This window comes from Chinchilla lanigera, unplaced genomic scaffold, assembly GCF_000276665.1.
Source record: "Chinchilla lanigera isolate Chin_1 unplaced genomic scaffold, ChiLan1.0 scaffold00110, whole genome shotgun sequence".
Taxonomy (NCBI): Eukaryota; Metazoa; Chordata; class Mammalia; order Rodentia; family Chinchillidae; genus Chinchilla; species Chinchilla lanigera.
Genome location: NW_004955511.1, coordinates 998,834 through 1,026,158, shown reverse-complemented (window position 1 = coordinate 1,026,158; position 27,325 = coordinate 998,834). Strand labels below are relative to the sequence as shown.

At 38.3% G+C, this 27,325-nt stretch overlaps 2 protein-coding genes across 2 annotated transcripts; both read right to left on the bottom strand.

The window, feature by feature from the left end:
• Positions 1-9,601: 9,601 nt before the first annotated feature.
• On the bottom strand, positions 9,602-10,546 carry LOC102013198 (olfactory receptor 1052-like). The gene has a single exon (XM_005408221.1). It carries the CDS (start codon positions 10,544-10,546, stop codon positions 9,602-9,604), a length of 945 nt encoding a protein of 314 aa, XP_005408278.1.
• Positions 10,547-15,858: 5,312 nt separating this feature from the next.
• On the bottom strand, positions 15,859-16,797 carry LOC102012885 (olfactory receptor 1052-like). The gene has a single exon (XM_005408220.1). It carries the CDS (start codon positions 16,795-16,797, stop codon positions 15,859-15,861), a length of 939 nt encoding a protein of 312 aa, XP_005408277.1.
• Positions 16,798-27,325: the final 10,528 nt, after the last annotated feature.

Genomic DNA, 27,325 nt, shown 5'->3' with positions numbered 1-27,325 from the left:
AATCACATGATCATCTCAATAGATGCATAAAAGGCTTTTGATAAAGTTCAGCACTCATTCAGTATAAAAACTCTACAGTAAATTAGAATAGATGGTCTTTATCTCAATCTGGTAAAAGCTATCTATGATAAACCAATGGCCAACATCCTACTAAATGGTCAAAAACTGAAAGCTTTCTCTCTCAAATCAGGAACAAGACAAAGATGTCCACTGTCACCACTCCTTTTCAACATAGTTCTGGAAAAATTATCCAGAAAAATTAGGCAAGAAAGAGAAATTAGAGGAACAAGGATAGGGAAGGAAGCAGTGAAAATATTATTTACAGACTATATGATATTCTACATAGAAGACCTCCAAAACTTCACCAAAGGACTCCTAGAGTTAATAACCAAATTCAGTTGCATGGCTGGATGTAAAGTCAATACTCAAAAATCAATAGCATTCTTGTACACAAATAGCAAACTTATTGAGACAGAAATTAAGGAAACCACACCCTTCACAATAGCATCCAAAAAAAGGAAATACTTAGGAGTCAATCTACAGAAAAAGTGAAAGATTTATAGGTTGAAAATTACAGCACTCTGAAAAAGGAGCTTGAAGAGGACATCAGAAAATGGAAAGATATCCCTTTCTCATGGATAGGAGAAATCAACACAGTGAACATGGCCATACTTCCAAAACTGTTATACAGATTTAATGCAATTCCAATCAAAATACCATGAGCATACCTCACAGTAGAGAAAATACTCCTGAAATTCATCTGGAACCTGAAGAGACCTAGAATAGCAAAGGGAATCCTGGGCAATGAAGACAAGTCAGGAGGCATCACAATCCCTGACTTGAAATTATACTACAAAGCTACTATGATAAAATCATCATGGCACTGGCAAAAGAAAAAGCCAGACCTGAATACCAGTGGAAGAGATTAAAAGACGCAGACGCAACCACAAACACACTTATCTTTGACAAAGGGGCCAAACATGTTCACTGGAAGAAAGACAACCTCTTCAATAAATGGTGTTGGGAAAAACTGGCTCTCCACATGCCAAAAACTAAAACTAGACCCATGTCTATTACCATGCACTGAAGTAAAAAATCGATTAAATATTTAAATATTAAAACAGAAACACTAAATCTATTGGCAGAGAAAGTAGGGAGAAATCTTGAAGACATAGGGTAGACACAGCCTTCATGAACAAAACCGACATTGCAAGGGAAACACTTCAAAGAATCAACAACTGGGATCTCATCCTATTAGAAAGCTTTTGTACTTCAAAAGAAAACCAATAGAGTGAAAAGACAACCCACAGAGTGGTAAAACATTTTAGGTAACTGTCCCTCAGACAAAGGACTCATATGTAGAACATGTAAAATATTGAAAAAACTCAGACCGCCCCCGCAAATTCAAAGACACAATCCAAAAATGGGCATCTGAGGTGAATACATACTTGTCAGATGAAGAAATACAAATGGCAAATAAATACATGAAAAAATGGCCAACAGCACTGGTCATTTGATAGGTGCAAATGAAAACACTGAGAGCTCATCTCACTCCAGAAAGAACGGCTATAATTAAAAAACTTAGCCAACAACAAATGCTGCAGGGGATATGAGGAAAAAGGAACCCTTCTGCACTGTTGGTGGCAGTGTAGACTACTGCAACCACTTTGGAAATGAGTCTTGTGTTTCCTCAAACAGTTAGGATGAGAGGTCCCATTTAACCCAGCCATTCCCCTTCTGGGTATTTTCCCAGAAGAATTAAAAACATCATACCACAGTGATATATGTGCTCCTATGTTCATAGCAGCACAATTTTTCATAGTAAAATTTTGGAAACAACTCAAATGCCCATCAACTGAAAAGTGGATTAGAAAAATGTATTTCTGTACAACTGTATTTTATATAATCCAGTATTACTCAGCTAAAAAGGAAGGTAAACTCAAGGCTTTTATAGGTAAATGGGTGCAACTAGAGACCATACGCATAAGTGAAATAAATCAGACCTGCATGTGTAAACACTGTATTGTCTCCCTAGTGTAAGAACTTGAAAGAGTAAATACAACTGCAAGGCACAATAGATATTGTGAAGGGAAAGAAACTACTTAATAGGAAGGAACTGGGATGAGGGAAAGGAGAAAAGAAAAAAGGAAGGGAAATACATATATAAAATCATACACACGATAGCTAAGATAACTGTACTACGAATTTCTATTGGTTTATGGAAAGGAACAGTTAATGTTTAATTATTTGCTCAATTTTTTTTTTTTTTATTTGATTTTTCCAGTACCGGAAATCGAACTCATGACCTTGTGCTTGCCAGGCAGGTGCTGTGCTAATGAGCTAAATCCCCAGCTCTATTTGCTCAATCTTGCAGGCCTATATCTGGTAATCTGAGCAACTACTTTGAAGATAACGATAAGTACTACAACAACCACTGTTGATTGCTATCATCTTGTTTTGAAATTCTAGTTTTTTATGGTTTTTGTATTGTTTTTGTCTTTGTTATATTGTTTTTGTTCTTTTCTTTCTAACTTAAAAAAATAAAAATTAGTATTACAACACTGGTACCGAGGAAAAATTATCTCTAATTCTACTTGTCATGTTAGAGAATTTTTTAAAAAAATGAGTAAATTCTGTTACAGTTGTCATATATCATTCCTTGCTAATAAATATTGACAAAAGTCTGTTTTTCTTCTGTATTACACATCTTGACAAAATAAAACTTTGGAACGATTGGGTTGGATTCTCGAAATCTCACATTTTCATTTTTTCTCTCTTCGTACATCCAACACACACTGACTAAAGAGTCATTGCCAGGTGGGTACTGCCTGGTGAAGAACTATAGCGACCTACATGAGGCACTCAAACCGCTGAAAACTGTTTCACAATTCAAGATGTTCCCGAGCTATGTAACACTCTGTATTTAGTGAACCAATAGGCATAGTGAACAATGATAAATATACTTTGCATCATAGATAAATATACTTTGCATTATCGCTTGTTCAGTGGGGTGCATATTTTCCCCAATATCCAGTCAAATTTCCTTCAAGTATTTTGACATTTTATGTATATATTTTTAGCCTTATCCACTTTCATTATTTGCTTGAATCAACTTCTCTAACATCTTGGATAACCATAGTACAATTATTAACATAAAGAAATTTGCATTGATATACTATTAAATAAAGAATGAGCTTGATTCAACTTCACCAGTTTTCCCACTGAAGTCCATTGATTCCTTTATAGGATCCAATCCAGCGTACCATGATGTGATTCATTTCTTACATCCTTAGTCACCTTCAACCTTAACTCTCCAATACTCTGTTCTTCCCTTTCATGACTATGATAGCTGTCTAGGGTTATGTTCAAATACTTTTTAGAATGTCTTTCAACTGTAGTCTGTTGGATGTTTTATAACAATTAAATTGAGGCTATTTATTATTTAAAAGAGTTCCAGAGAGGCAATATGTGTATTTTTTTAATCTTATCTCAGGATATATGACATTGTATTTAAATTAGAACACTTAAGTGAATGTCTGTGATATATCACCAGTATAAAGTTATGATTCTTTTATTTATAATCAAAACATATTTGAGGATAATGTAAATAAGGTTCTCTAAACAAGCATTATGACTTTTTGCCATTCACCAATAAGTTTTCAACAGTAATTATAACAATATTTTGATAAGAAATATCTATTTCCATTAATCTTTTAACATACATTAATTTTAATAATCCTGTAATTAGCTTTTATTTCTGTCCTACATAGTTATTTGGATAGTCACAAATTTATAGTAATACATATTTTGATAATGATTTTATTTTCATCTAATTACCTATTTCTGCCATGATGTATTATGTTGCTATAATTGCTCTGGCTTCACTAATGCAACTGTTATCAAATTATCTGCTCTGACTTTGCTCTTTGGACACGTTTTCTCCTTTTTAATTTTTTTACACCTTATATTTTATATTACACCTCTTTCACCTTGTATTTTCTGCTGTAGAATTACCCTCTTCTTCATAGATCTTTATTATCGTTTGTTGGATAGTGATATTTTGAGATCAGGATTTTTAGTAATGTTAAGCTATTTTCCTTGTGTAGATTTGTGTACATCTCATATATTTTCAAAAATTTTAAATACCTTAAATCTTAGAGTTATAACTTCCCCAATGAAGTTATTGTGTATAACGTTTATATTTGAGAACCATAACTTTGAGTTTATATCTAGAAATATATACATAGTGTGACTGAGATATATAATGTTTAAATTTTTCAAACTTACTAGAGTAAAAGACACACTTTGCCATCATTCCCACTTAGAACACTACCCCTTTGCTTCAAACACATCTATCTGATCAGCCTTGCCACTTTTTAAAGCATTTTGTGAAGTCCTTTGTGAGTACCTTCGGTTGTGTTGTCTCACTTGTCTCCGTAGCCTGAATAAATTCAAGACATTTACCTTGCGATCCTTTTGACTCTGTGGAAGAACCAAGCAGCACATGGTGCCAGACCCAGTTAATAAAGGTGGATGAGGACACTCTGTAATATTTTTTTTACCAGGTTGCTTTTGTGCAGGAAGACACTTGGCAACATCATTCAAGACATGAAAGAGGACCTCCAGAACTCACTCAGAAAGCTTCAAGAGCTGTGCAGCTCAAAACACGGACAAGCAGGTATCACAGTTATGTGATGCCCTTAACTCTTTCAGGAAGACACCTAGAAGTAGAAGAGCTGGGTTGAATGAAACTTCAATGCTCAGTTTTTTGAAGAATCTCCATACTAAGTTCAACAGTGGCTGTATTAGTTTACGTTCTCACAAACAGCGTAGAAGTGCTCCTTTTCCGTGCTTGAAAGCAGCCTACATACCCATCAACAGATGAGTGTGGTAAAGAAAATGTGATATGTACAACTGCCATAAAGAGGATAAAGTGGAGTCACTGCAAGGGAATGGATGCACCTCGAGATCATAATGTTAAGTGAAAGAAATCAGACACACAAGCTTTCATATCATGTGATTTACTGTGATGTTATATGGGAAACCCCCCAAAATAAATTATAGAGCAAAGTGAAAGATAATAGGAGACAGGAAGATAGATCTTTCCCCAAAGTGGAGGGGCTGAAGAGATGAAGTGAGGGGAAAGAGATGAACAGAAAGAAATGAGACATGTTAAGCACATGCACCAATTCACCACAATGAATGTAATCACTGTGTAATGCAATCATATACTAATAAACTAAAATAAAAACAAAGTGGCAAGAACATTAGGATATGTGTGTTTGGAGTAAGGATGGGTATTTTGAGTGTTATTTATGGCACTGTGTCATGTACTCTAATAAATATTTTGACTTCAAAATTTTACCATGTATTCTGATTACCCCTTGTAAACCAGTAGGCATTCCAGAGTGGCTGGGCACATTTTTAGGGGCATTTTGCCAAAATATCAATTTTATTATATTTCTCACTGTCACCATGTACATCTGTATAGTGAAATGTTTCATAGAGCTAAATAATCCAAATATAATCATAGTATTTATTTTATTATTACGCATAAGGAATACTTCATCATGCTCTTACTTAATATTCATTAAGGTTTTCAATTATTTTTAGATTGATATAGTCTATAGTGGTTATTTTTAAAACATGTAAATAGAATGAGGACATTTTTGTTACTTATTTATTCATTCCCTCTTAACTATCAAATATGCCAGTACATAGTACATAAGTCAATTATATAAAATAATAAGTATTGCACAATATTATGAAATAGTCACTTTCTCATTAATGTAGGGACAATGAAGTTCAGTAAGAGACAGTGATTTCCTAACAAGAATCCAGTCCAGAAGAGATGGAAATGAAAGTAGAATTTTGTAATCTGTTTATACAGTGCAGTGTGCAGTGATAGAGCAATGGAGAAAGGTTTTTGAGTTTACAGAGCAAGGTTTATTACTCACACACATTATCTATATCGTATATTTTATATGAGGACCAAGACTATTTCTCTTGACTCAGTTCTGGCCCAGGCAAATGAAAAGAATGGACTTAAATGCACAATCTAAGACAGTCAATACTTGGCAAAATGAAGAAAGGTGAATCTAGGCTGACTTGCTGAGTACCTGGCTTGTATGACAGTTTATAAAGAACGTTTTTCTAGAAAAAAAAATAATAGAAAATAGCTGCAAAGACCGTGGTGACACTAGTTTCGGAAGTGTGAGTTTGAGAACCTTGAAGGGTACCGAGAAGGAGAAGTGTCCGAGCAACTGCGATGTGAAATGCATAAGTGTCCAAGGGAAGAATGAATGTGTCTACTCAGACTTTCTTAGTTACCTTGGGTAGCTTGAGGAATAATTTTATATTTCACAGTATGGGCCACACAAATGAACTGGACAAGAATTCAAAATTTCTAATGAGTAATGAGACCTAACATAAACACACACATTCTTTTCAATTGAGCTTCCTGTGGCATTCACAGGGGAGATTTTCCAAGACTCAGTATGGATACAAAATCCTGGGATGTTCCACTTCCTCATAGAAATGGTATAGTGCCTGCACACAGTGTATACATGTCATCTCAAATATTTAAATCATCATTTACAATATTATTGATAATTATTTATAGTATCTAATGCAATAAACATGAAGCTCATGTAAATTGTTCTTACCCTATATTTTGTGTTACAGTGTCACATTACATTTTTATTGTTTTTTCTTTTTCTCTGATAGTTTCAATCTACAGCTGGTTCACCCCAATGACTTGGAACCTGTTTACATGTATAAATATCGTATTGTCTCCTTAGTATAGGAAACTGAAAGAGTAAACAAGATAGCTAAGATCATTATACTACTAATTTCTATTAGTTTAGTGAAAGGAACAATTAGTGTTTTATATTGTTTGATCAATCTTACATGACTATAACTGGTAATCTGAACAACTACTTTGAAAATAACAATTTGCAATATAATAACAATTGTTAAGTTCCTATCATATTGTTTGGAAACTCTGTGTTGTTTTTATTGTTTTTTATTATTTTTAAAATAAAAAAGAATGACTGCCCTGTTTTCTTCCTACACATATATATCAAAGATAAAATTTATTGTGTGAATGAGGGACAGTTTAACAACACTAAGTAAGAAAATTTAACAAAATTTATTGTGTGAATGAGGGACAGATTAACAACACTAAGTAATACTAGAAATATGTTTCTCACTCTTTCTCTGGTAAAACATCTCATTCTATCATATATCTTTGATGACCCCTTGTAAATGAAACCACTGACAGGGAAATGACAGACAAAAGGAGAGAATACTGCACAAATTCTATCATTACGGCCATCACAATTCCTCTGTCCAGTGAAAACATTCTAAGTATCTACTTCCAAGACATGGGACTTGCAGATTTTAATTTTGCTGTGTGGCTATGTCATCGAGAAATTCTGCTGTGACAATCTAAGCATTCCCTGATTAGACAACTTTCTTTTGAAAATTAAATAATAACCAGTTACAACAATCACTATATTTTGGAAAATCAATGTGATGGTGTTGTGATATATGATCAAGATATTGACAATGAGTTTGCTCTAAAAGAAAGTGTGGGAAGTACAAAACAAGACAGTATAAGATGCTAAAGCACATAAAATAGATTAAAACATATTTCATAGCATATTTACATAATGTTATACCCATTCAATAGAAAGTGATCAAACATTTTATGCTTTATAGGTAAAGATTTATTGTATAGACTATAATTTCTAAGCACTTAACTATTATGATTTGATAGGTGTAGCATTTTTCACGAACTAACTTGTTTATTAGGTATTATAAAGTGTTATTTGTTAAAGGCTAAAGTTTATTCTTTTATCGTTCTGGGAATAACAATAGCTCTGGGCTACGTTTTAGTTAATTTTCTGTGTGGGATTCTGAATTACTTTTAAAATAAAACTTAGGATTTTCACATGGTTGCACTCTTTGCTGGAAGTTTCTTGAATCTGATTTTTGACAAATTCCCATCTACTCAAATATAATAAAGTACATTTGTGTTGTCATTTTGGCAGTTCTGTAATATTGGCAGATAAAGAGCGGAGCTCCATATGTACCTGTGAAATTATTATTCTAAAATAAAATACTCAAATGTTCATGGTCTTAGAGAAAGATGGCATGCAAGAAATTCTACCCGTTGGCATAAAAGGGAGAGGAAGCCTCCTTCCAAGTGCGTAAGGACGGCGTGTTTGAACTCTCACTCGCAGACCTCGATGTTGTCCCACCTCAGGCCCCTGATCCCTGGTTTCCTTGTATGTAAAATTGTTCAGCTGTGGAGAGTTGCAAAGAAGGCAGATTCTGCTCACCCTGTAGCCAATCCTTCTTCAAGTGTGTGTGTGACTATTGAATAGCTGTGTGATGGTGCTTCTACTAGTTCTTCTCCTACCTTCCGCATGAACACTTCAAAGCATATTTTATCATTACCTAATTTATAAAAATGATGTCAACTTGTTACACAGGAAGCCAGATTTTCAGTCATATTTTGGGAATCAAAAGAATGAAATTATACCATAATGGCATGAAAATTATTTTAAAGACATTTGAAACTCCACAGATGCAAAAATAAGCATTTTCAGAAGCTTTCTGTTATGGTTGATACACTGTGTCAACTTGGGGAGTCTAGAGGTTTGGCTAAGGGACTCAGCAGGAAGCCAGGGTGCTTACTTTGTATACATCCTGAGCCTGTGGAAGAGGAAAGCATGGAGATTACATGAGAGCTACACGCCCCTTAGGTGGGGGTAGCCTGTTTACAATGTAAGGGAGAGAAAAAGGCTGCTTGCCCCGATTCCTCCCTTTTGCTCTGGCTGCTTTGCTGTTTGGCTGCCATTCCCCTCTTTACTCTTGTTTCTTTGCTACCTTCTGCCTGGGAGCCAGCCAAGTATGGACTGAAACCTCCACAAACTGTAAGCTAACTAAACCTTTCCTTCCTTCATTTTGGGTACTGGGTATTTTGTCTCAGCAATGAGAGAAAAGTAACCAAGACACTTTCTTACCTGAACAAAGACAGGAATTTCCAACAGCAGGTGTTAAAAATCCTCTGTCCAGGTTGGCAGTGGCTTCACCCCAGAGAGGAGGGGAAAGGAACACTGGTAAAAATCGCCTCTGGGGGAGATTTCCTGATGGAAGAGGACAGAGAGGCCCACTTGCCCTAGCGTGGGACAAACACCATCACCTTCTCTGGTCTCCCCTATGTCCATTAAAAGCCCAGTTTTTCTTTCTAGGAAAGCTTTTCCTCATACATTTCCTTTCCCTATGAAATTGGGCATCTAAACCTCTACTTCCCGAGCCACCTGATTCTTATGTGCATATGAATACACAGTGATCTGTCATTTACCAGTATAGTTCACAGTTACCCACCCAGTGAACCCAAAAAGACAGAAGAACACATTTCCATGGAAATGTGTGTGTGTATGCACATGTATGTTACAAAAGACAGTGATCCAGGCATCTTTGAACATTAGCTGCCTTCAAACTCTTTTGTCTCTCACATAGCCTTACCCATTTAGCACTGTACCTACCTCCACCATCAATAAATATCCTTTAAATGTTTCTGCCTGAAAGTTTATATTCCTTGAACAAATATTTTCCTCCTAACTATTCGCTTCATGGCTTCTTGGGCCTTTCTGTTTCTTACACTGTATATCAGAAAGTTTAGTACTGGGAGCAGAAGAGTATAAAACACAGAAAGTATCTTGGCTGTGTCCTGTGGGTAGCTAGAGCTGGTTCCCAGGTAGGTAAATATCATTGTCCCGTAGAAAAGCGATGCCACCGTGAGGTGGGAGGCACACGTGGAGAAAGCTTTATATCTGCCACTGGTAGACCGCATTTTCAGGACAGTGAGAAGAATTCCCAAGTAGGAGCTAAGCACTGTCAAAAATGTAGTCACTGCAGTTGCTCCAGAGAGGACAATGAATAAAGCCTCACTGTGCTGGGTGTTGGAACAGGAGAGTTGAAAGAGCAAGGGGATATCGCAGAAATAATGATTGACGACATTGGGCCCGCAGAAGGACAGGCTGAGCAAGCTGCTCAGATGGGTGAGCGAGTTGGCACAGCCCAGCAGGTAAGAGGCAGTCACTAGGGAAACGCAGAAGGCGGGGGTCATGAGACCGTGGTAGTGAAGTGGGCGGCAGATGGCCACGTATCGATCGTAGGCCATTGCAGCCAGGAGGAAGCATTCCGTGGTCAGGAACAGGCTGACAAAGGCGTACTGCAGGAGACATCCCTGGTAGGAGATGACTCTCTGTCCTGACATGTAATCTGCCAGCATTTTAGGGATGAAGATGGAGGAATAGCAGAAATCCAAGAAGGCCAGCTGGCACAGGAAGAAGTACTTGGGAGAATGGAGCTGGGTGCTGACCAGAATTACTGCAATAATCCAGATGTTGCCCACCACAGTAATAATATAGATCAAGAGAAACAACACAAAGAGCACAATATTCAGTTCCGGGTCATCAGTCAGACCCAGGAGGACGAATTCAGTAATCACACTCACATTCCTGTCTGCCATTTAAGTGGCTTGCCTGTGAGGGACCTGCAGGGAGCAAGAGGACAAAGTAGCCAGAGTCCACACATTCACACGTGGATTTCACGATAAAGCGTTAGATTCATCTGCACACCTTCAGCAGCTGTGAGAATTATACATGAAAGAAAATAGATGGAAACTTGCACACAGCATACAAGACTCGCCCAATGCCACTGCTCATTGGGCATGACAGAACTCAGAGAATGAAGAAACACACTGTCTCTTCACATACCTGAGAAATTACTGGGAATAAGCTGACTTTTTGTTTTTTTTTTTTTTTTTTTTGGTTTTTCTCCGGTACCGGGAATTGAACTCACGACCTTGCGCTTGCCAGGCAGGCGCTGTGCCGTTGAGCTAAATCCCCAGCCCCCTAAGCTGACTTTTTGATGTTAGCTGTTGTGTGTTATTTTTAGTAGTGTTCAGCTCACTTTGCCTTGGTTGACATTATTTTTAAAGAAATTAAACTTGTTCATTACATATGAGTTTTTTAATTTCAATAATTCAAGATTGCTTATTTATCTAATAATAGTAATATTATCTAGACTACCTTTCATGTTGCACTTTATTTCATTTTCTGTAGAATCAGTAGTGTTACAATAAACTAATATTTGAGCCTGAAAATTAGCTCTGGTAATAGACACAATGAAATCTTTGCTCTTTACCTCAGATTTAGCCAAATTAAATAGCCCATACTAACTAACATCAGAATATATGATAGTTCTTTCATACACTGTTTTTGTAACTTACAAAAATTAAAGATATAAACCCTTAAATGTAGCTAACTGTTGAAATGCAGAAGAAATTCCCATGAACTTGTAAGAAAGCTAGTTAACTTTGGCAAGGGCCTGACTCTATGCAGCTTATTCTAGTTACTGGGATGAATTTGAAGCGGATGATTTTTCTTCACATTATATTCACAGCATACACTGAGAGTTCCACATTTTGAAAATCACAGAAGGCTTTTGTAAATTCATTGTTACAACAGAGAAACAGAAACCTTACCCAGTATGGAGAGGAAGTTTTGGCCCTTTGCTCTTAATTTCCTGTCTGTCGGGTTTATATCTGGCTTTCACCCTCTGGAGGTGGAATCCCCGGTGTTTTGTGAATGCGGGTTTCACTGAAACAATCAGACATTGGACTGAGGAAAGGATGGCCCTGAACACTTTCTGAAGTGCAGCGGATGACATATTTAGGCTGTTCACAACCTTAGAGAAAGATTACCTCGTCTGACTTTCCTCTCAAGGACAATCTGAACTGTTAAATATTAATATTGTTCACAAATACAATTATAATTTGTATAACAATTATATATAAATAGAGTATTATATACATTTTAAAAGCCCTAAGTTCTGTTTGTTAATGGCCACCCAGTATTTTTTTTTTTTTTTTGGTTTCTTTTCTGGTTCCAGGAATCGAAGTCACAACCTCGCTCTTGCCAGGCAGGCGCTATGCCGCTGAGCTAAATCCCCAGCCCCGGCCACCCAGTTCTACAAATCCATTATTATTGGTAGTCATTACAGAAAGTATACACATAGTTTAATGCCAGGCAACCCAAAGGGAGTGGTAAAGATTTCTAAATAGAATTTCATGTGCACATGTCTGTACACCTATCCAAGTCCATTTTCATATAGCAGACTGCATTTTATCGTTAAGGGTCATTTATCTAGTTAAGCTATAGAGATAAACGTCAAGTTCAGCATTTTTGTTACTATATTGGCTAAACAATTTTTGGAATATTCAGTAGGTAGATAAGCGCAGTGCATGATAAAAATATGAAAGATGAGGAATGGAGGGAGAAGGGCTGGGTAAATGCTGTAAAAGTGGGTTATTACAAAGAATAAAGCCATAAATACAGGTCGCATGCAACCAAACAAGTATAAACAACTGCACAGGAATATGTGAGAGAAATCTGAAGTAATTTTTAAATGAAGCTGGAATGAGAACCTACCAAAACATAATGAGCTTTAAGATGAGTTCGCTTACATCTTTGAGTTTTTTTTTTTTTAAACAAACATCAAGAAGGATTTTAGTTTAAATGATTTATATGTTTAGAGCCTACTATGTTCCAGGCTCTGGGTAGCTCATATCTCTAATCATATGTAATTCATGAAACAGTCACTCACAGGGTTTATATTACATGTGGCCAGAAGTACGTAATACACCCAGAAGGCGATTCTAGTGAAAACTGAGCACATGGTAATTCTTAGAAAGGAGAATAAAAATAGAGGACCAAGGGATTGAGGGAGGGAGGGAGGGAGGAGCAGAGGGGAAGGGAAAGGAAGAACTGAGCTGTGTTCTGTACAGGTACGGACTCCACAAGAGGAGTGGAATCATTCTAAACTGCAAACGCGTGAATAAAAAAAAACCCTTAAAAATAAAAGAAAAGATATGAGCTCTCCACTTTCAAAAGACAAGTCCAAGATTGGCATAAACTCTAAGGAAGGAGTTATATCTTCCTTCAGTTGAAAAATGTGTGTTTTTTTAGTCAGGGCATTTCTACAGGATGTTTTGAGTATCATCACAGCTTGGATACAATGCTGAAAGAACCTTTACATAGCTATAAATGTTGAATTTGAATTTGCATACAGGCCACGGTAGACCAAAGACAACTGAAAGTTAGCATCATAGCGAGGATCAACGAACTCAGTACTTGTTCACGAATTAAAACCAAACCTCAGATCTTGGAAATGCAGGTCCATTACGTTGGCTTCTGGATTTTTATATAAATAATAAAAATGATGAAGGTGAAAATATAGCCATAACCAGTCCAGGTGGTGTTGGGAACATATTTCTCTGATGAGTTGGGACAATTCCCAAAGCAGAAACTCCAAGTTACACACGTAGAACAAAAACTTAGCATGTATTTCACATATAAAGCCCGCAGACCCAGGGCGAAGTCACACAAGAGAAATATCAGTCCTGTCCCGATTTCTCCAGTTGTGGTCTGTGAAACTGACCAGTTTTAGATGTGGAGTGAAGGTGTTGGGGCTACAAGTGTTTGTAAGTCTATTTCCTGGTATTCTACTTCTCAATGGGCAGAGTAACCTCAGGTATTTCATTAACAGATTTCTCACTTATTTCCCATTGATTAATTACATCAACTATTTAAGAACATTAGGAATACACTGAGCTAAGCTGAATTTACTTTAAGAGTAAAGCTATATTATTTACATAATTACATAATATCGTATTATATGTCATCTATATCTAATAAATATAGTGTATTTAAAAAGTATAGCTTTTACTCTTTTTCTTATAGACATAAAATCTGACAGCAACCTCCCTACTTTCCACTAGAATTCGAGAAGTATAATTTATTTTTCTTCTGAAAGTGCCTAGTTTTGTTCATTTGTTTTCATAATACAAAGGATATTTGTGGGCACGAGTTGAAGTTGATCCAAGATCAGAAAGTAAAAATTCCCTTTCGTGAAGTATCGCCTCCTCTCCCACATAGATACTTCTGGAATTATGCTACCTTTTCTCCCCTGGGAAACCGGTCCCTCAGTTTATAGGTTGTGTTATTAGATACAAATGACATTAATAAGATACACTTATCTGAGTATCTCATACAAATAATAAATATACTGTAAATGTCCTTTAGGAGCCTACCTTCAAAAATACAGTCAACGGTATCAAAAAATTGTAAAGGGCTGCAGTATTGTTTTGTACTGTTGCTGATGGTATTTCATTTTGAAATTCAATTTTCATTGCATTTTTTGAACTATTATCTAATACAATATGCATTTCAATAAGGTAATTTAATGTTTGCTTATATAGATATTGGTACCATTTCCTTATATAACTGTGGCTATTACCACAAAAGAAAGTAATAAAAGCATAATTTAGCCTCCTGTGTAAGATTTTCAGTTACTATTACTCAGTCTTCAGCTGTGTCATTGTGCTGGTTAATACAGTTCCCTGTAGTTATTTCAATATTTAAATCAGACTTCAAATATTTACTGTCATCTTATTTGTAAATGTTGGTGCTATCTAGAATATTGTTTTATTTTCATATAGGCTAATTTGCAGCACTTTGAGAAGATATCAGAATGAACCAGTCCGGTTTGTCAGGTTGAGTTTATGAAGGTGCACTTTCATATTTCATTTAAATGGAAGAAGTACCACTGGAGTCATAGCGCTTCCTTAAAGTACAAAGCACAGGTGACTTGAAACACTACCCCTTAAAAATTTTCTTTAAACTATAAAAAGAACGGTGGAAAATCCAGAATTTTTTTTCTTAAAGTTCAAAGATAATGATGGAAGACCCTTATGAAAAGGAAGGAACAAATCTGATTGCTAAATGCTCCCTAACTGTCTTGGATTCATATTTTCTAAGCAGAAAGGTAAAATTCTTCAGAGTAAGCTTTCCCAAGGTTTCTGTCCCAAGGTTTCCCGAAGTTTCCTCCCATGTGGAGCTGTAATAAAACTGTGGCAGTCTGTTCTATTTTTTTTGTTTGTTTGTTTGTTTTTTCTGGTACTGGGAATCGAACTCACGACCTTGCACTTGCCAGGCAGGCACTGTGCCACTGGGCTAAATCTCCAGTCCCCTCTGTTCTATTTTATTTCACATGTAGCAGTGGACACAGAGACCAGTAGTGGAAGACTGTTAGACAAACACTATGAAAAGGAGAGTGACCTACGACCAAGTTCTTCTGAGTATTTTACATATGCACATTTATTGTAAAGCATGCTAAGCTGTAAATAATAAGTTATTTTTGGAACAAGCATTTGTCCATTTTCTGTGTAAAACAAGTATCAATTATTTTTGTCCTGAAAAGATTTCACTTACTTCTGTGATCAGTGGGGAGTCCACACTAGGAGACAATTTATTATTTGTGAATTTCATGGTTCTCTTCCTATGTTTGTGTGTTTGAATTTCTATATTTCTATATGTATTTGTGTATAATAAATGCATATATATTCATATTCAGTTCTCATACAAAGGAAATAAAATATCATGAATTTTGTTACATAATTACTACAGATTTTAATCTAATTTTCAAGGTATTTAACAAAATAACCAGCCATGTGTCCTGTGTTATATTAGTCTTTTTTTTTCTCTTTTGTATCAGGAATCGAACTCAGGACCTTGTGCTTGCCAGGCAGGCACTTGTGCCACTGAGCTATATTCCCAGCCCTCTGTTATGTGAATCGTTTAGTTCTCTTTGTACAGTGTTATGAACATCAGTAAAATAAATTCTAAATTCCAGGGGGACTGAAGTGTCATTAACACTTTCCAAACCTTATTATACAAAGCATTGCTTCATATCCTAGCATTGCACAGGTGTGCTAACAGGTCAACAAGGGAAACATTTCATTTCTATAGCCCGTTTGACGGCATCTTTCACCTCCTTGTTCCTTAAACTGTAAATCAGCGGGTTTAACATAGGAATCACCAGGGTGTAGAGGACAGATACCACCTTTTCCTGTTCCAAGGAATACTGGGAGCTGGGTTGAATGTAACTGAAGCTTATAGAGCCATAGAACAAAGTCACAACTGTAAGATGCGAGGCGCATGTGGAGAAGGCTTTCTGTCTACCTGCTGCAGAGCGGATCCTCAGGATAGCAGCAACAATGAAAACATAGGAGATGACCACTGTCAGGAATGTGATCATAGCAATAATGGTGGTGAAGACTAGAAGCAGGAGCTCATTCATGGATGTGTCAGAACACGACAGCTCTAACAGGGGAGGCAGGTCACAGAAGAAGTGACTGATGACATTGGGCCCACAGAAGGACAGTCTCAATAAGCCAATTGTGTGCGTCAGTGAGTTGATTAAGCCGCCAGCACATGATCCCAACACAAGTACAACACAAACTATTTTGGTCATAGCCACTGTGTACAGTAAAGGGTTCACAATGGCCATATAGCGGTCATAAGCCATGGCTGCAAGCAGAAAGCCCTCGGTGGTAATGAGTGACACGAATAAAAAGTATTGCACAATGCATGCGGAGAATGAGATCGTCTCGCGTTCCACAAAGAAATTCAACAGCATTCTGGGTGCAAAAACTGATGAATAGCAGGCATCCACAAATGACAGGCAGCTGAGAAAGCGATACATGGGCGTGTGAAGCTTGGGAGTTATGTGGATTAGGAAAAGCATCCCCAGGTTGCCCACCAAGGAGACGGCGTAGATCAGCAGGAACAGCACGAAGAGCACCACCTTCAGTTCTACTCGGTCTGTCAGGCCCAAGAGGATGAACTCGGTAACTAATGTCAAATTGACATCCGCCATGTATTTGCACCTCTTGGTAACTGTTAACGACGAGAGAACGAAATACAGTGAGAGCAATGATGAAACTTAATAACTTTGGAACCTCTAAGTAACTATGGAACTTTGGGCAGTGACGTCTCCTCTCTTGTTCTCCTGTCTACAAGATTAGAAAGTTTCAATTACAAAGTCTATAATCTCTTGCATTACTGTCTATTTGCTTCATAAGCAACTCCCGTGAAAGAAGATAATGTTGGCATGTTAAATGCAGGGAGCCTTTAAAATGCTGCTCTCAGTGTGTATAAGAAGACAGAGTGAAATTCATAGTAAACATACAAAAGGAAACTCTTGGAAGGAGGGAGGGAGGGAGGGAGGGAGGGAAGGAGGGAGGGCAACAAAGGCAAATTCAAAGAAAGAAAACAAACTGAACTGTGGGATTTAATTTGAGATAGTTGACTTATGCCTTAATTATTGGTTCCTACTCCGTATTACTTTCTTTTCCCTTTCTTTCATGATAGAACCTAAGGCTCACATATGTTGGGGCAGTGTACTATCACTCAGCTACTTCCCCAACCCTCCGTGTAATTTTTAAAAATCAGATGTGACAAGCTACAGGGATGCTTCCAAAACCCCTGAAGCCATGGAAGAGAATAGCCCATCCAAGACAAGAGGAATGGTGTGAGAGGTACTCAGAACTAGAATATGAAACTTGGTGAAAAGAAACTCACAACTGGCCATTGATATCCAAGAGAAATACTCCACTGAGAGCCGAGAACCGTGATTCCTTTTATTTTTTCTGAGAAAAAGCAAAGTGAACCCATAAAATAATTCTTAAATGCAGTAATAATAATTGAAATTCTTCATTTTCTTTCAGGTTGGAACAGGATGCTTGGAATAGTCAATGGTTTTCCACATAATCATTGCGTCTGGATCTGTTCATTACTACTACGTTTTGCCCAAAAACTATCTTTTACATTTACAGAACAAATACAAATAATCATACGTATAAATCTGCAATGAATTTCAGGACAAAATTTGGACTTAGGAAAAAGACTATTTGCTGGTTGTATCCAGATTCTTATCCAGTGTAGTGTATGCCAGCTTTGGGAATCAAACAAACAGAAGTAGGATTTCTAAATCATACTTCACACTCTTGCTCAGCACAGAGAGATTCCTCCACCTCCTTACATAGGCCTTAAATTGCACTCTGATTTCTCACACATGCCTCTGCTTGAAACAATTTCCTGGGTAAAACTCAGAAAAATAATTACATTGCACAACTATTCAAACAATAACAAAGAGACAGCTACATTCTACCTCTATTATTTATAGTGTTAAGTGAATAAATCAGATTGTAATTATTCCCTTAGAAAATTTCAATGAGTTAAAACCCTGATGGTTTTGCAACAACGTTGACATTAATTTAGGAAGAGACCGCAGTGTGGGACAAGGGGTGGGGACACATGACTCATTTACAACTGTCCCTGCCTTGTATTCTGAAATTTTTATCAGATTAAAATAGGATCTTCTTTCCTTTAAATTTTGGAAAGACAATTTGACTGACTGTTAGAATGTATGCATATAAGATTTGAATTAGGTAATGTAACTTACCAATGTACAGAAAAGATTCAAAACCTCAGCTGATTTAGGAAGCTTGCGGCCACCCATTCCCATGGTATGTTGCTCTATAATTTCTTAAAATATGCCACCAAAGAAAAGGACTTCTAACCTCCTCATCTTTCCCTGAAAAATAAGACCTAGCTGGAAAATAATCAGCCTTGGAAAGTAAAGATCAAAAATGCCAGCCCACAGTAGCCTATCCTTGCCCTACCTGGCTTACAGAGCAGCCATGGAGCAAGAGGATACTGAGGCAGGTAAGGAATGGATAAGATAGGCTGATTGGGACTGGCGTCTTTGATCCCTAGTTTCCAAGGCTGATTATTTTCTAGCTAGGTCTTATTTTTCACAGAAACACTGCAAATATATCTTACTTTTAAAATGATACATAAACTAAGTAAGTGGTAGTAGTAACTGGTAACAGAATCGAAATGCAAACTTATCCAGGATAGTAGAATCAAAAAGAAGCAACTCCTTGGCAGAACAATAGAGCAAGAGGGTTAAAGTACCATCCTGTAAGAAGCACAGGTTACATAAAATGCAGTTATAGCTTCACCTTAGGGGAAATGGGGATATTTTCCTGGGAGTAACACTGCTGATTAAAAGAATACAGTATGTGCATTATTAAAAGTTTCTGTGTTTCCTGAGGGATTTAGAAAATATTCAAGCACTTGATGGCTTCCCTAAGGCATTTCATTCCCTGAATTTTATAATGAACAGGAGGAAAATGTGGAACAGGTGTGGGGGAAAAACAGAACAAATAATTTCATATTTAACAATGTCTACTCTGTACTTTAGTAAAGTAATTTAACATGCTTTTCAGAACACATTCATGGGCCTATGTTTCAGAAAAATAGTCAATCACTAGTAGCTTTTATGACAATAGAAGAACCGGTGTAAACCACTTTCACACCTGAACCTTTAGACAAGCATGACATCAAAGAAGGCTAAAACTAACCACTCCTACTACTTCTTTAAAACCTTTTTTGTTATTAAAAAGGGAAAAGGTTTGATTTAAGATAAAACAGATTCCAGCATCCATCTCCCAAATGTTTATTTCTCCAGTGTAGTTGTTGGCAGACAACCCTACGGCTTTTGTCTTCAGCTAAACTATACTGTGAAGGACTTTGGTAGCAATGTTTCACCGGGTTTCCTTCCCTAGGCTTTTGAATGCATTTATCCTCGTTTTTTATACAACAGCTAAATTCTTTTTTAAAGTACAAGTTGCTCAATCTCCATCAAATGCTAGCAAGCAGGTGACAGGCTTGGAGACTGAATGATATTCTAAGTCCATGGTAGAACAGAACGTATTACTTCTGAAGGCTTAGAGCTTTTTTTTTTTTTTTGGTTTTTGGTTTTTTTCTGGTACCAGGAATCGAACTCACGAAATCACGCTTGCCAGGCAAGCACTGTGCCGCTGAGCTAAATCCCCAGCCCCAGCTTAGAGCTTTTTTAAAACATCAGGCATTCTCTTGTTTTAAATGTAATTCCTTCCCAATCTATTTGTAAAAACAATGGAATTCTATTTATGAGACCAATATTATATCTTTTTTGAAATTATAAAAAAAGTTTTGGAAAATATTTTTAAAGTGACTGCGGCCAGGGATGGTGGCACACACCTATAATTCCAGCACTCAGACAGCTGAGGCAGAAGGATTGGCATGAGTTTGAGGCCAACCTGGGCCACATAATGAGTTCAAGGTCAGCCGGAACTATATAATGAGACCCTTCACAACAAAACAAAAAACAAAACAAAACAAAAATGACTACATTGGCTGGCCTTCATCTGACAAGAACAATAACAAAATAATTAGAGTTATGTAGTCCAAATTAGGGTCTCTATCTTCTGAATCTTATGTTGGCCTTTTGAAATTAAACACAATACTATTTTTAAAGCATATATTACTAGAAAAAAGTTCCCTGATGTTCACTGGACAATCAAATAGATTTTAAAACACCTAGAGACTTCATTTTAATAAAACTCGGCTTTAATTTTTAGAAGCATTGATATTACAGGTTATCTTAGGTTGCAGTTGCATTTAGTTATGGAAAGCTGTATTAACATTTTTATTATTTAGCTAATACTTGTGACAATTTTTTCATTAGTCTATGAAACCAATGTCAATATATTTATACACAATTGATATATCGATTATTTTTTAGTGATGAATATGGTAAAGTATTACGTTTTAGAAAATAATTATTTTAAAAATAAACTGTTGCAAAGTAGCTCCTAATAAAGATCGGCGATGATATGGGTTACTCTGCATTCTGGGTAGAATGGCTTTGAACATTGGTTCTGTTGATATCCATCGCTGCAGAACAGATAGGTATGTCCAGCTCCACATCAGCTGAGACAGGGCCATCCAGCTCGAATGCAGACGTGGCCCTGGACAGAAGGACCCTAGAAAGAAGACCCCTCCTCAACCTCAAGGCCAGATGCCTGAGCTGGACACTAGAGGGGTATTTCCAGGATTTGGACTTGGAGATGGTGGTTTCTAGATGTCTTTTGGAGCTGGAGCTTTTTTTCCCTTTGGTGTATTTTCCTCAGAATTTAGCATAAATGATGGGCAGCCTCCACCATCTCTCCTTTGGACACCCCAGTGTGCAGTGAACACTTCCTGTCATGCCTCTTCCTGTTTGTGGCCCTTGAGATCATATTCTGGCCCCTGATTGCCTAATGCCGGGCTTCTGTCTGCATCTACAGCTGGGTCTCTGGGTTGGTAATGTGCAACCCTCAAGCCTGGTATTTGGCTTCCTGACCAGCTGTGAACATGGCAGTCAGTGGGGTCAATCACACCTCAATCTTTATCTGAGCTCTGGAACTCATGACTGGCTGGTTGGCAGGGACACCTACCCGTGGCCACTACTGCAAACACCCACCTATAACCACAGGCTTTGGTACTGACATTCCTGTCACGGCGAGCAGCATGAAATCCTGCTCTAGTCAGTTCAGCAGGCCCTGACTGCACAGGGAGGAGGTGGGAAGAGAGAAACTGTCAGGGTACAGTTTCTCACAAAAACAAAGGATGGCCCAAAGGCTATATGTGGAAACTTCCTTTCTTCCCTTCCTCTTCTTTACTGTGACACTGTTCCACATATTGCTTTGCCTCCTATCACTACGGTCCTGGCATGCATTTAGTGTGGAGGCTTCTGTTGTAAAGAAACGAAGTACTGACCTGTCCTCTTTTCTCCTCTCCTCATCTTAGAAGAGACCCCAGATGTTACTACGCCAGGAGATCATAATTACAGCAGCTGAAGCCACTTTGTGAATTCACCAGAGACTCAAAGATCATTTGTTGGCTCTCAGCTGAGGTCAGAGCCCCAGAGAGCAGCTGGAAAATCCCTTGTATGTGTCCTCAAACTGGGGAAGTGTGTGACACCTGAGCAGGCAGCCCTGATATTTGTAAAGCTGGACCGAATGCCTGGGGAACCTCAGCACAATGAAATGGTTCAGTCTTCCTTCCTGTAGAATCCAAGGGAAGTTCTTCTCAAGCCCTTGATTTCTTTTTCCATTTTATAAGCTTCATACTGATTGCAAGAGTGCAGTGCCAGGCAGGGAGGCAGTGCTCCTCGTGGGGCAGTTCTTGCTTGGTCTGTCAGGCTTCCATCTAGAAGCCTGGCTTCTTCTTGGAGACCTCCAAGGGGAGAGGGACTTCGGGGGGGACCTCTTGTTTACTCTGTGTGGTGGAATGACACCTGGTGGTCGACTTGCAACACCCAGCTGAACTGAACCAGCACGGTGCTGGGTGTGGAGGGCCCACCTCAGGATTGTTGCCAGCAGCATGAAGGGCTGTCGGGAGCTAAGAGAGATTGTTGGGGGCTAAGAGAAGCTGTAAGAAACTATTAGTTCTCTTGGAGGGGCTTATCATGCTGACTTTCCTGATGAACTTTGCTGTAATCATCATCCAAGGAGTTCAGTACCTTGTTGTTACTGAGAATGGTTTCATTTCACTTTGGGGAGGCTCTGGTCCTCACTCTGAGCATTGCTTCCTGGCTCTGGAGGGGAAGATGGTGCACTGCTCAGTCTCCTGGAGAAGCTTGTTGTGTTGGCTTTCCTAACGGGAACATTGCTGTCCTGATCATTGGAGGAGCTCGGGACCTCACTGGTGCTGAGTATTGGCTGTGGTATTTTTTGGAGGAGCTCTGTTTCTTATTTTGAGTGTAGCTGCTTTGTTCTAATGTATATCTTTCATCCTGCTGGCACAGACTTTCTAGATTCCAGCACTGACCTTTGGGCCTTCCCAGCACAGATCCATGAAACAGGCCTGCAGGAGACATTGTCATGGGCTCTAGGTCTTCAGCTGGGTTCATGCAGGACATTTCTGTGGGATCCAGGCCCTCAGCTGGATTCTTTGGTCTTTAGTGTATGGACAGATTTCCTGCACTCTCTTGCATATGATTCTTTGGGTGACTATTATAAATAATCTTATAAAATTTGTGTCCTGTATTATACCCTTCCCCTGGCAAAACACAAAACACTCTGCCAATCCACGCTGTTCTGAGCTTGCCCCCAGCAATACCAGTGAACAGAAGAAATCCCCAGCTACAAGTGCCCATCTTTTCTTTTACACCTGCAAAAGTGAAGAGTTCAGAGTTCAGTGTTTAAACTACATGAAGTGTTGTATAGGTGGTTGGTTTGCCACGTCCCACGGGTAGGAATAAGCCACTGGTTTTACAATGTGCCTGGTGGATTTTAAATATTCCTGTGCTATTTTTATCAGCTTCTGGAGGGAGTCACAGGGCCCCCTGGACTGTCTCTTCTCTGTTGTTATTCCCCCGTGCAGCGGCCCCAACTAATGGAGGGAGAGTTAACTTCAGCCAGTTGAGCCCAGAAGGATGATTAAAGAAGAGCTGCGGGTAGGGAGACAAACCTTTGGCAATATTCGGTGAAAGGGAGCCTTGAAGAGCCCCACCAGTGAAAGAATGCCAGGAACCTGTTAGCAAAGGCAGATTGGCCATATGCTCCACCTGTGAACTCACCGTCTGTCAAGCTCTGGGGCAGGAGAGTCCACTGGAGACTGCTAGCCCAGCCCTCCCAAAGTCCCCTTTCCCAGGCCCTCCCCATGCTCCTCACTCCTCTGCCAAGGCTACCCTCCTTTCTTTTGTGTTTTCTCTATCTCTACCCTTTTGCTATCCCTGTGAGCTAGGACGAGGTCCTGACTACAGTCAGAGAAGGGCAATGTGTACAGCCACACACCTTGACCAGTCACTAATTTTCACTGTTGTGTTTTGATTTAGAATCAAATGAATAATTTTACATTAAAGGAAAAAATGCAGTTAGTATAATTGAACAAATTTTGACAAATGTATTCTAAATTATTATTGTAAAAGCACCCTTATAGAATATGCTTACAAGTCTGTTATTCTACCAAAAATTAGAGATCAGTTAGAGGCCTGTGACCATAGGCTCCTGCTGCTTGTCACATAGCTAGCTTGCTTTTCAGCTAAAGCCCTGACTGCACCACGCTGCTATCCTTTAGCAGTGTGACAGGTCAAGCTGTCTGTGTTTCCCTTAGTTAAAAGAATATGCATTGATTCCAACTTGCTTCAAGGACATCATGTTTGGGGAAGACTGGCCCAGTCAAGGACACATTTAACTTTGCCTGCCCCACACAAACACCCTCCCCTCATCCCTAGGACATTCCTACACAATAGTACACATTTAAGTCAGTTTGCTAAAATTACCTGTTCAATGTACGTAGACAAGCAAGCATATTTAACCTGCTATCCGCTTTGTGCTTCCTGCTTGCAAGCTGTATTTAAACTCCATACAAAGTTGACCCTGGACCCATGCTTTGAAAACTCAGCTTTCCTTTAGCCCATTGGCATCAATAAAAGTCAACTTCTGAGCTCCATGGTGCAAGGAGTCTTCGTTTGGCTTTCTACAACATTATAAAACATGCCTCATGTCCAGAACACAGGAATTCCTTTTCTCCCAAAACTCTACCACCTGCAACCAACCTCAAGGAAACATTGAACTGTGTCTGTGTTCCTTGGTATTTGTTTTTGCAGAGCTTCATCAAATTGTATAATATAGCAAACCATAGGAATCTGTGGAAGATTGGCCCCAGGTCCACATGGAGCTCAAGACTTTTATCTAACATAATCTAGTATTTGCACATAATCTGTGCCATCCTCCCATATACTTCAAATGAGTTCCATGTTACTTATGATACATTATGCAATGTACATGCTATGAAAATATCTGCTATACTCCATTTGTAAGAGGATAATGACCAGGAAAATCCTTCGTATATCTTATCTCACCTTTCTGTTTATTTTTTCAGAGATGATTTTTTTAGTCACGAACAAGTACAAAAATTCAGAAGTAAAAATTTTCCAGTCAGTTTATAAGCATTATTTTGAGATATTTCATACCTAGAGAGATATTCAAGAATAAAAATTTTGAAAGAAAAATCAAGTGGTAACACATGTCCTTCTTATATATAAGCACCAATTTCAAGAATTTTGTTTTATCCTCTCTCAACCTCTTCAAAAGTCTATCCTAATATACACACAGTAGATGCACAATGTTTACTTATTAATTGGAATGTATTACTTTTTAGTGTACAGTACCTGCTCATGGTTTGTGAAAGTTTGAGATCTCTTATGATGTAATGCCTTAAACTTCTCAAGAGAGTTTGCAAGCCCATTTCCCTGTGCTATAATACTTGTATTTTTGAAAGATTGGTTTCTGTGTTGTATTTAATTGTATATATAGTTGCTTCTGCTACTGACCCAGATGAACTCATGACTTTCCTGAGCATAGCTATGTATTCAGTCTCCAACCTTGTTTTTAGTCTCCTTAAAAAGGGGATCATTACCAATACTCCAAAACTTAAGCATTCAGAAGAATCCCGAATGACCAGGATGAGCATTATTTCCCATGTTGAAGACTCACGGGATCCAGACTACCTGAGACCCAGGAAACTCTCCCCTGGCAACTCTGATGCAAGGGCTGTGTTTAGCCATGCTGCTGCTCAGCTAGTTCTTCATCTGCAGATCAACTGCATTTCATTTAAAGCTGCTTCTGAACAGTGCTGGCTGTGCCTTCCCCTTGGTGTTCCAGAGTATGTCAGGCTCTGGTCAGGAGAGCAGCCTAAATATACTGAGGAATTAGAATGTGCTTTATTCATTGGTTTCAGTTAAAGAGAAGCCCAAGGAAGATCAAATGGGAGCCAGGCATGGTGGTGCATGCCAGTAATCCCAGCACTCGGGAGGCTGAGGTAGGAGGATCATTGCAAGTTCAAGGCCAGCCTGGGCAACATAGTGAATTCAAGGCCAACCTGAACTACACATCAAACCCCATCTCAAAGAGACCAAAAAAAAAAAAAAAAATCGCATGGTGCAGCCCTGCCCCTCTCCAGGTGGACAAGAAGGGAGCTCTCAGACTGCAACACTGCCTCAGCCCTGTTTCCCTCCCTCCCTCATTCTCCAATCCAGCAGCTACTTTAATCAATGTTACTTAATACTAACATGGGCCATATATACTTAATAGTATATGTAAAATGTAAAGTTGTGACCAAAGAGAAAATCCAGAAAGTGAAAGGTGTACAATACACATTGTTAGCTGGGTGTGGTGGTGCACACTTGTAATCCCAACACTTGGGAAGCTGAGGCATAAGGATTGATGTTAGTTCAGACCAGCCTGGGCTGCAAAGTGAGTTCAAGGCCAGTCTGAACTGTATAGCAAAACCCCGCATCAAAAAAGATTTTTTTTAAAAGCTTCTAGGACAATATATGTAATGAAAAATATGATGGGCATTAGTGGGAAATACAATAGGCATCTCCCAGTAGACATCAAGGCTGTCTTTGAGGGCTGGCATTCCCAGGGGAAATGTCATTCCCAGAGGCTGTAATTCTTTTCACAGTGGAGTTAGAGCCAGAGAGCTACTGGCTTGTAAATTGCATTGAGATTTATTCTTATTCAATCCTGGTATCCAGTCACAATGACGATACATTCTAGATAGAAGATGATATTGGCTAAACATTTCTTAGACACTTCTGGTGACTTAGGTGGTATGGACTACAAGTTACATGCTTTCAGCTACAGAGAACTCTATTCCCAAGACTGCCAGCATAACTCTGAACCATGTGAAACTAATTCTGAATTTGCCACTATGCACTTAGTATTTAGCCATCCCCATTCTCAGCAAGAAATAGATATAAATATGAAACAGAACTGTGCTGTCATTCTAAGCCTAAGTTTCTGACAAAAGCAGATCTGATACATGGTTTTAAATCATTAGATCTGCAGTTGACACTAATTAATCCTGCTGAAATTCATTTTAAAGTAGAAGTTCTGTATTAAGATTCCAGATTTTTATCCTACTTAAATGGTCTTTATCCTGTTTTCCTTTTTTGAAAGAGTATTAAATTTTATAATGAAATTCATGTTAATTAGAAATAGGAAGGTAAGGGTCTAGTCTGAGCACCAAGAAAACTAGGGACACTAGTGACCTTTGCTGAGCTGCCAGGGAAGAGGAAGACTGGGCACTGCCTTTGACATCAAAAATGACAAGATGAAAGATCAAAATGTAATCTCAGAACTCCACTCCACTCAGAACAAGTCCAGAAGACACAGACATAGGAGAACTTGGTAATCACACACCTGACACCACTGAAATGATTGCAATGGAAGTAAAGAGAAAACTCCATCAGGTCATAGAAGAAATCAGATCAGAAATAATCTCTCAGGTAAAAAATGAAATGACAACAATAATGAAAGAGTTGCTCAGCACATCTAAAGAAGAAATATATAAAAAATAATGAACATAGGAAACTGATGAAACATTAAATGAACAATATAGGAATGCACTAGAATACATGAAACAGATTCAAAGAAATATCCAGGAAATCAAAACTTCCATTGAAAGCTGGCAAAATTGCTTGAATGAAGCCTAAGATTGAATTTCAGATCTTGAAGAAAGCA

What these genes read in the sequence shown, in the direction of transcription:
- LOC102013198 (XM_005408221.1), bottom strand. Translation starts at nt 10,546, where the DNA reads ATGGCAGACAGGAATGTGAGTGTGATTACTGAATTCGTCCTCCTGGGT.
- LOC102012885 (XM_005408220.1), bottom strand. Translation starts at nt 16,797, where the DNA reads ATGGCGGATGTCAATTTGACATTAGTTACCGAGTTCATCCTCTTGGGC.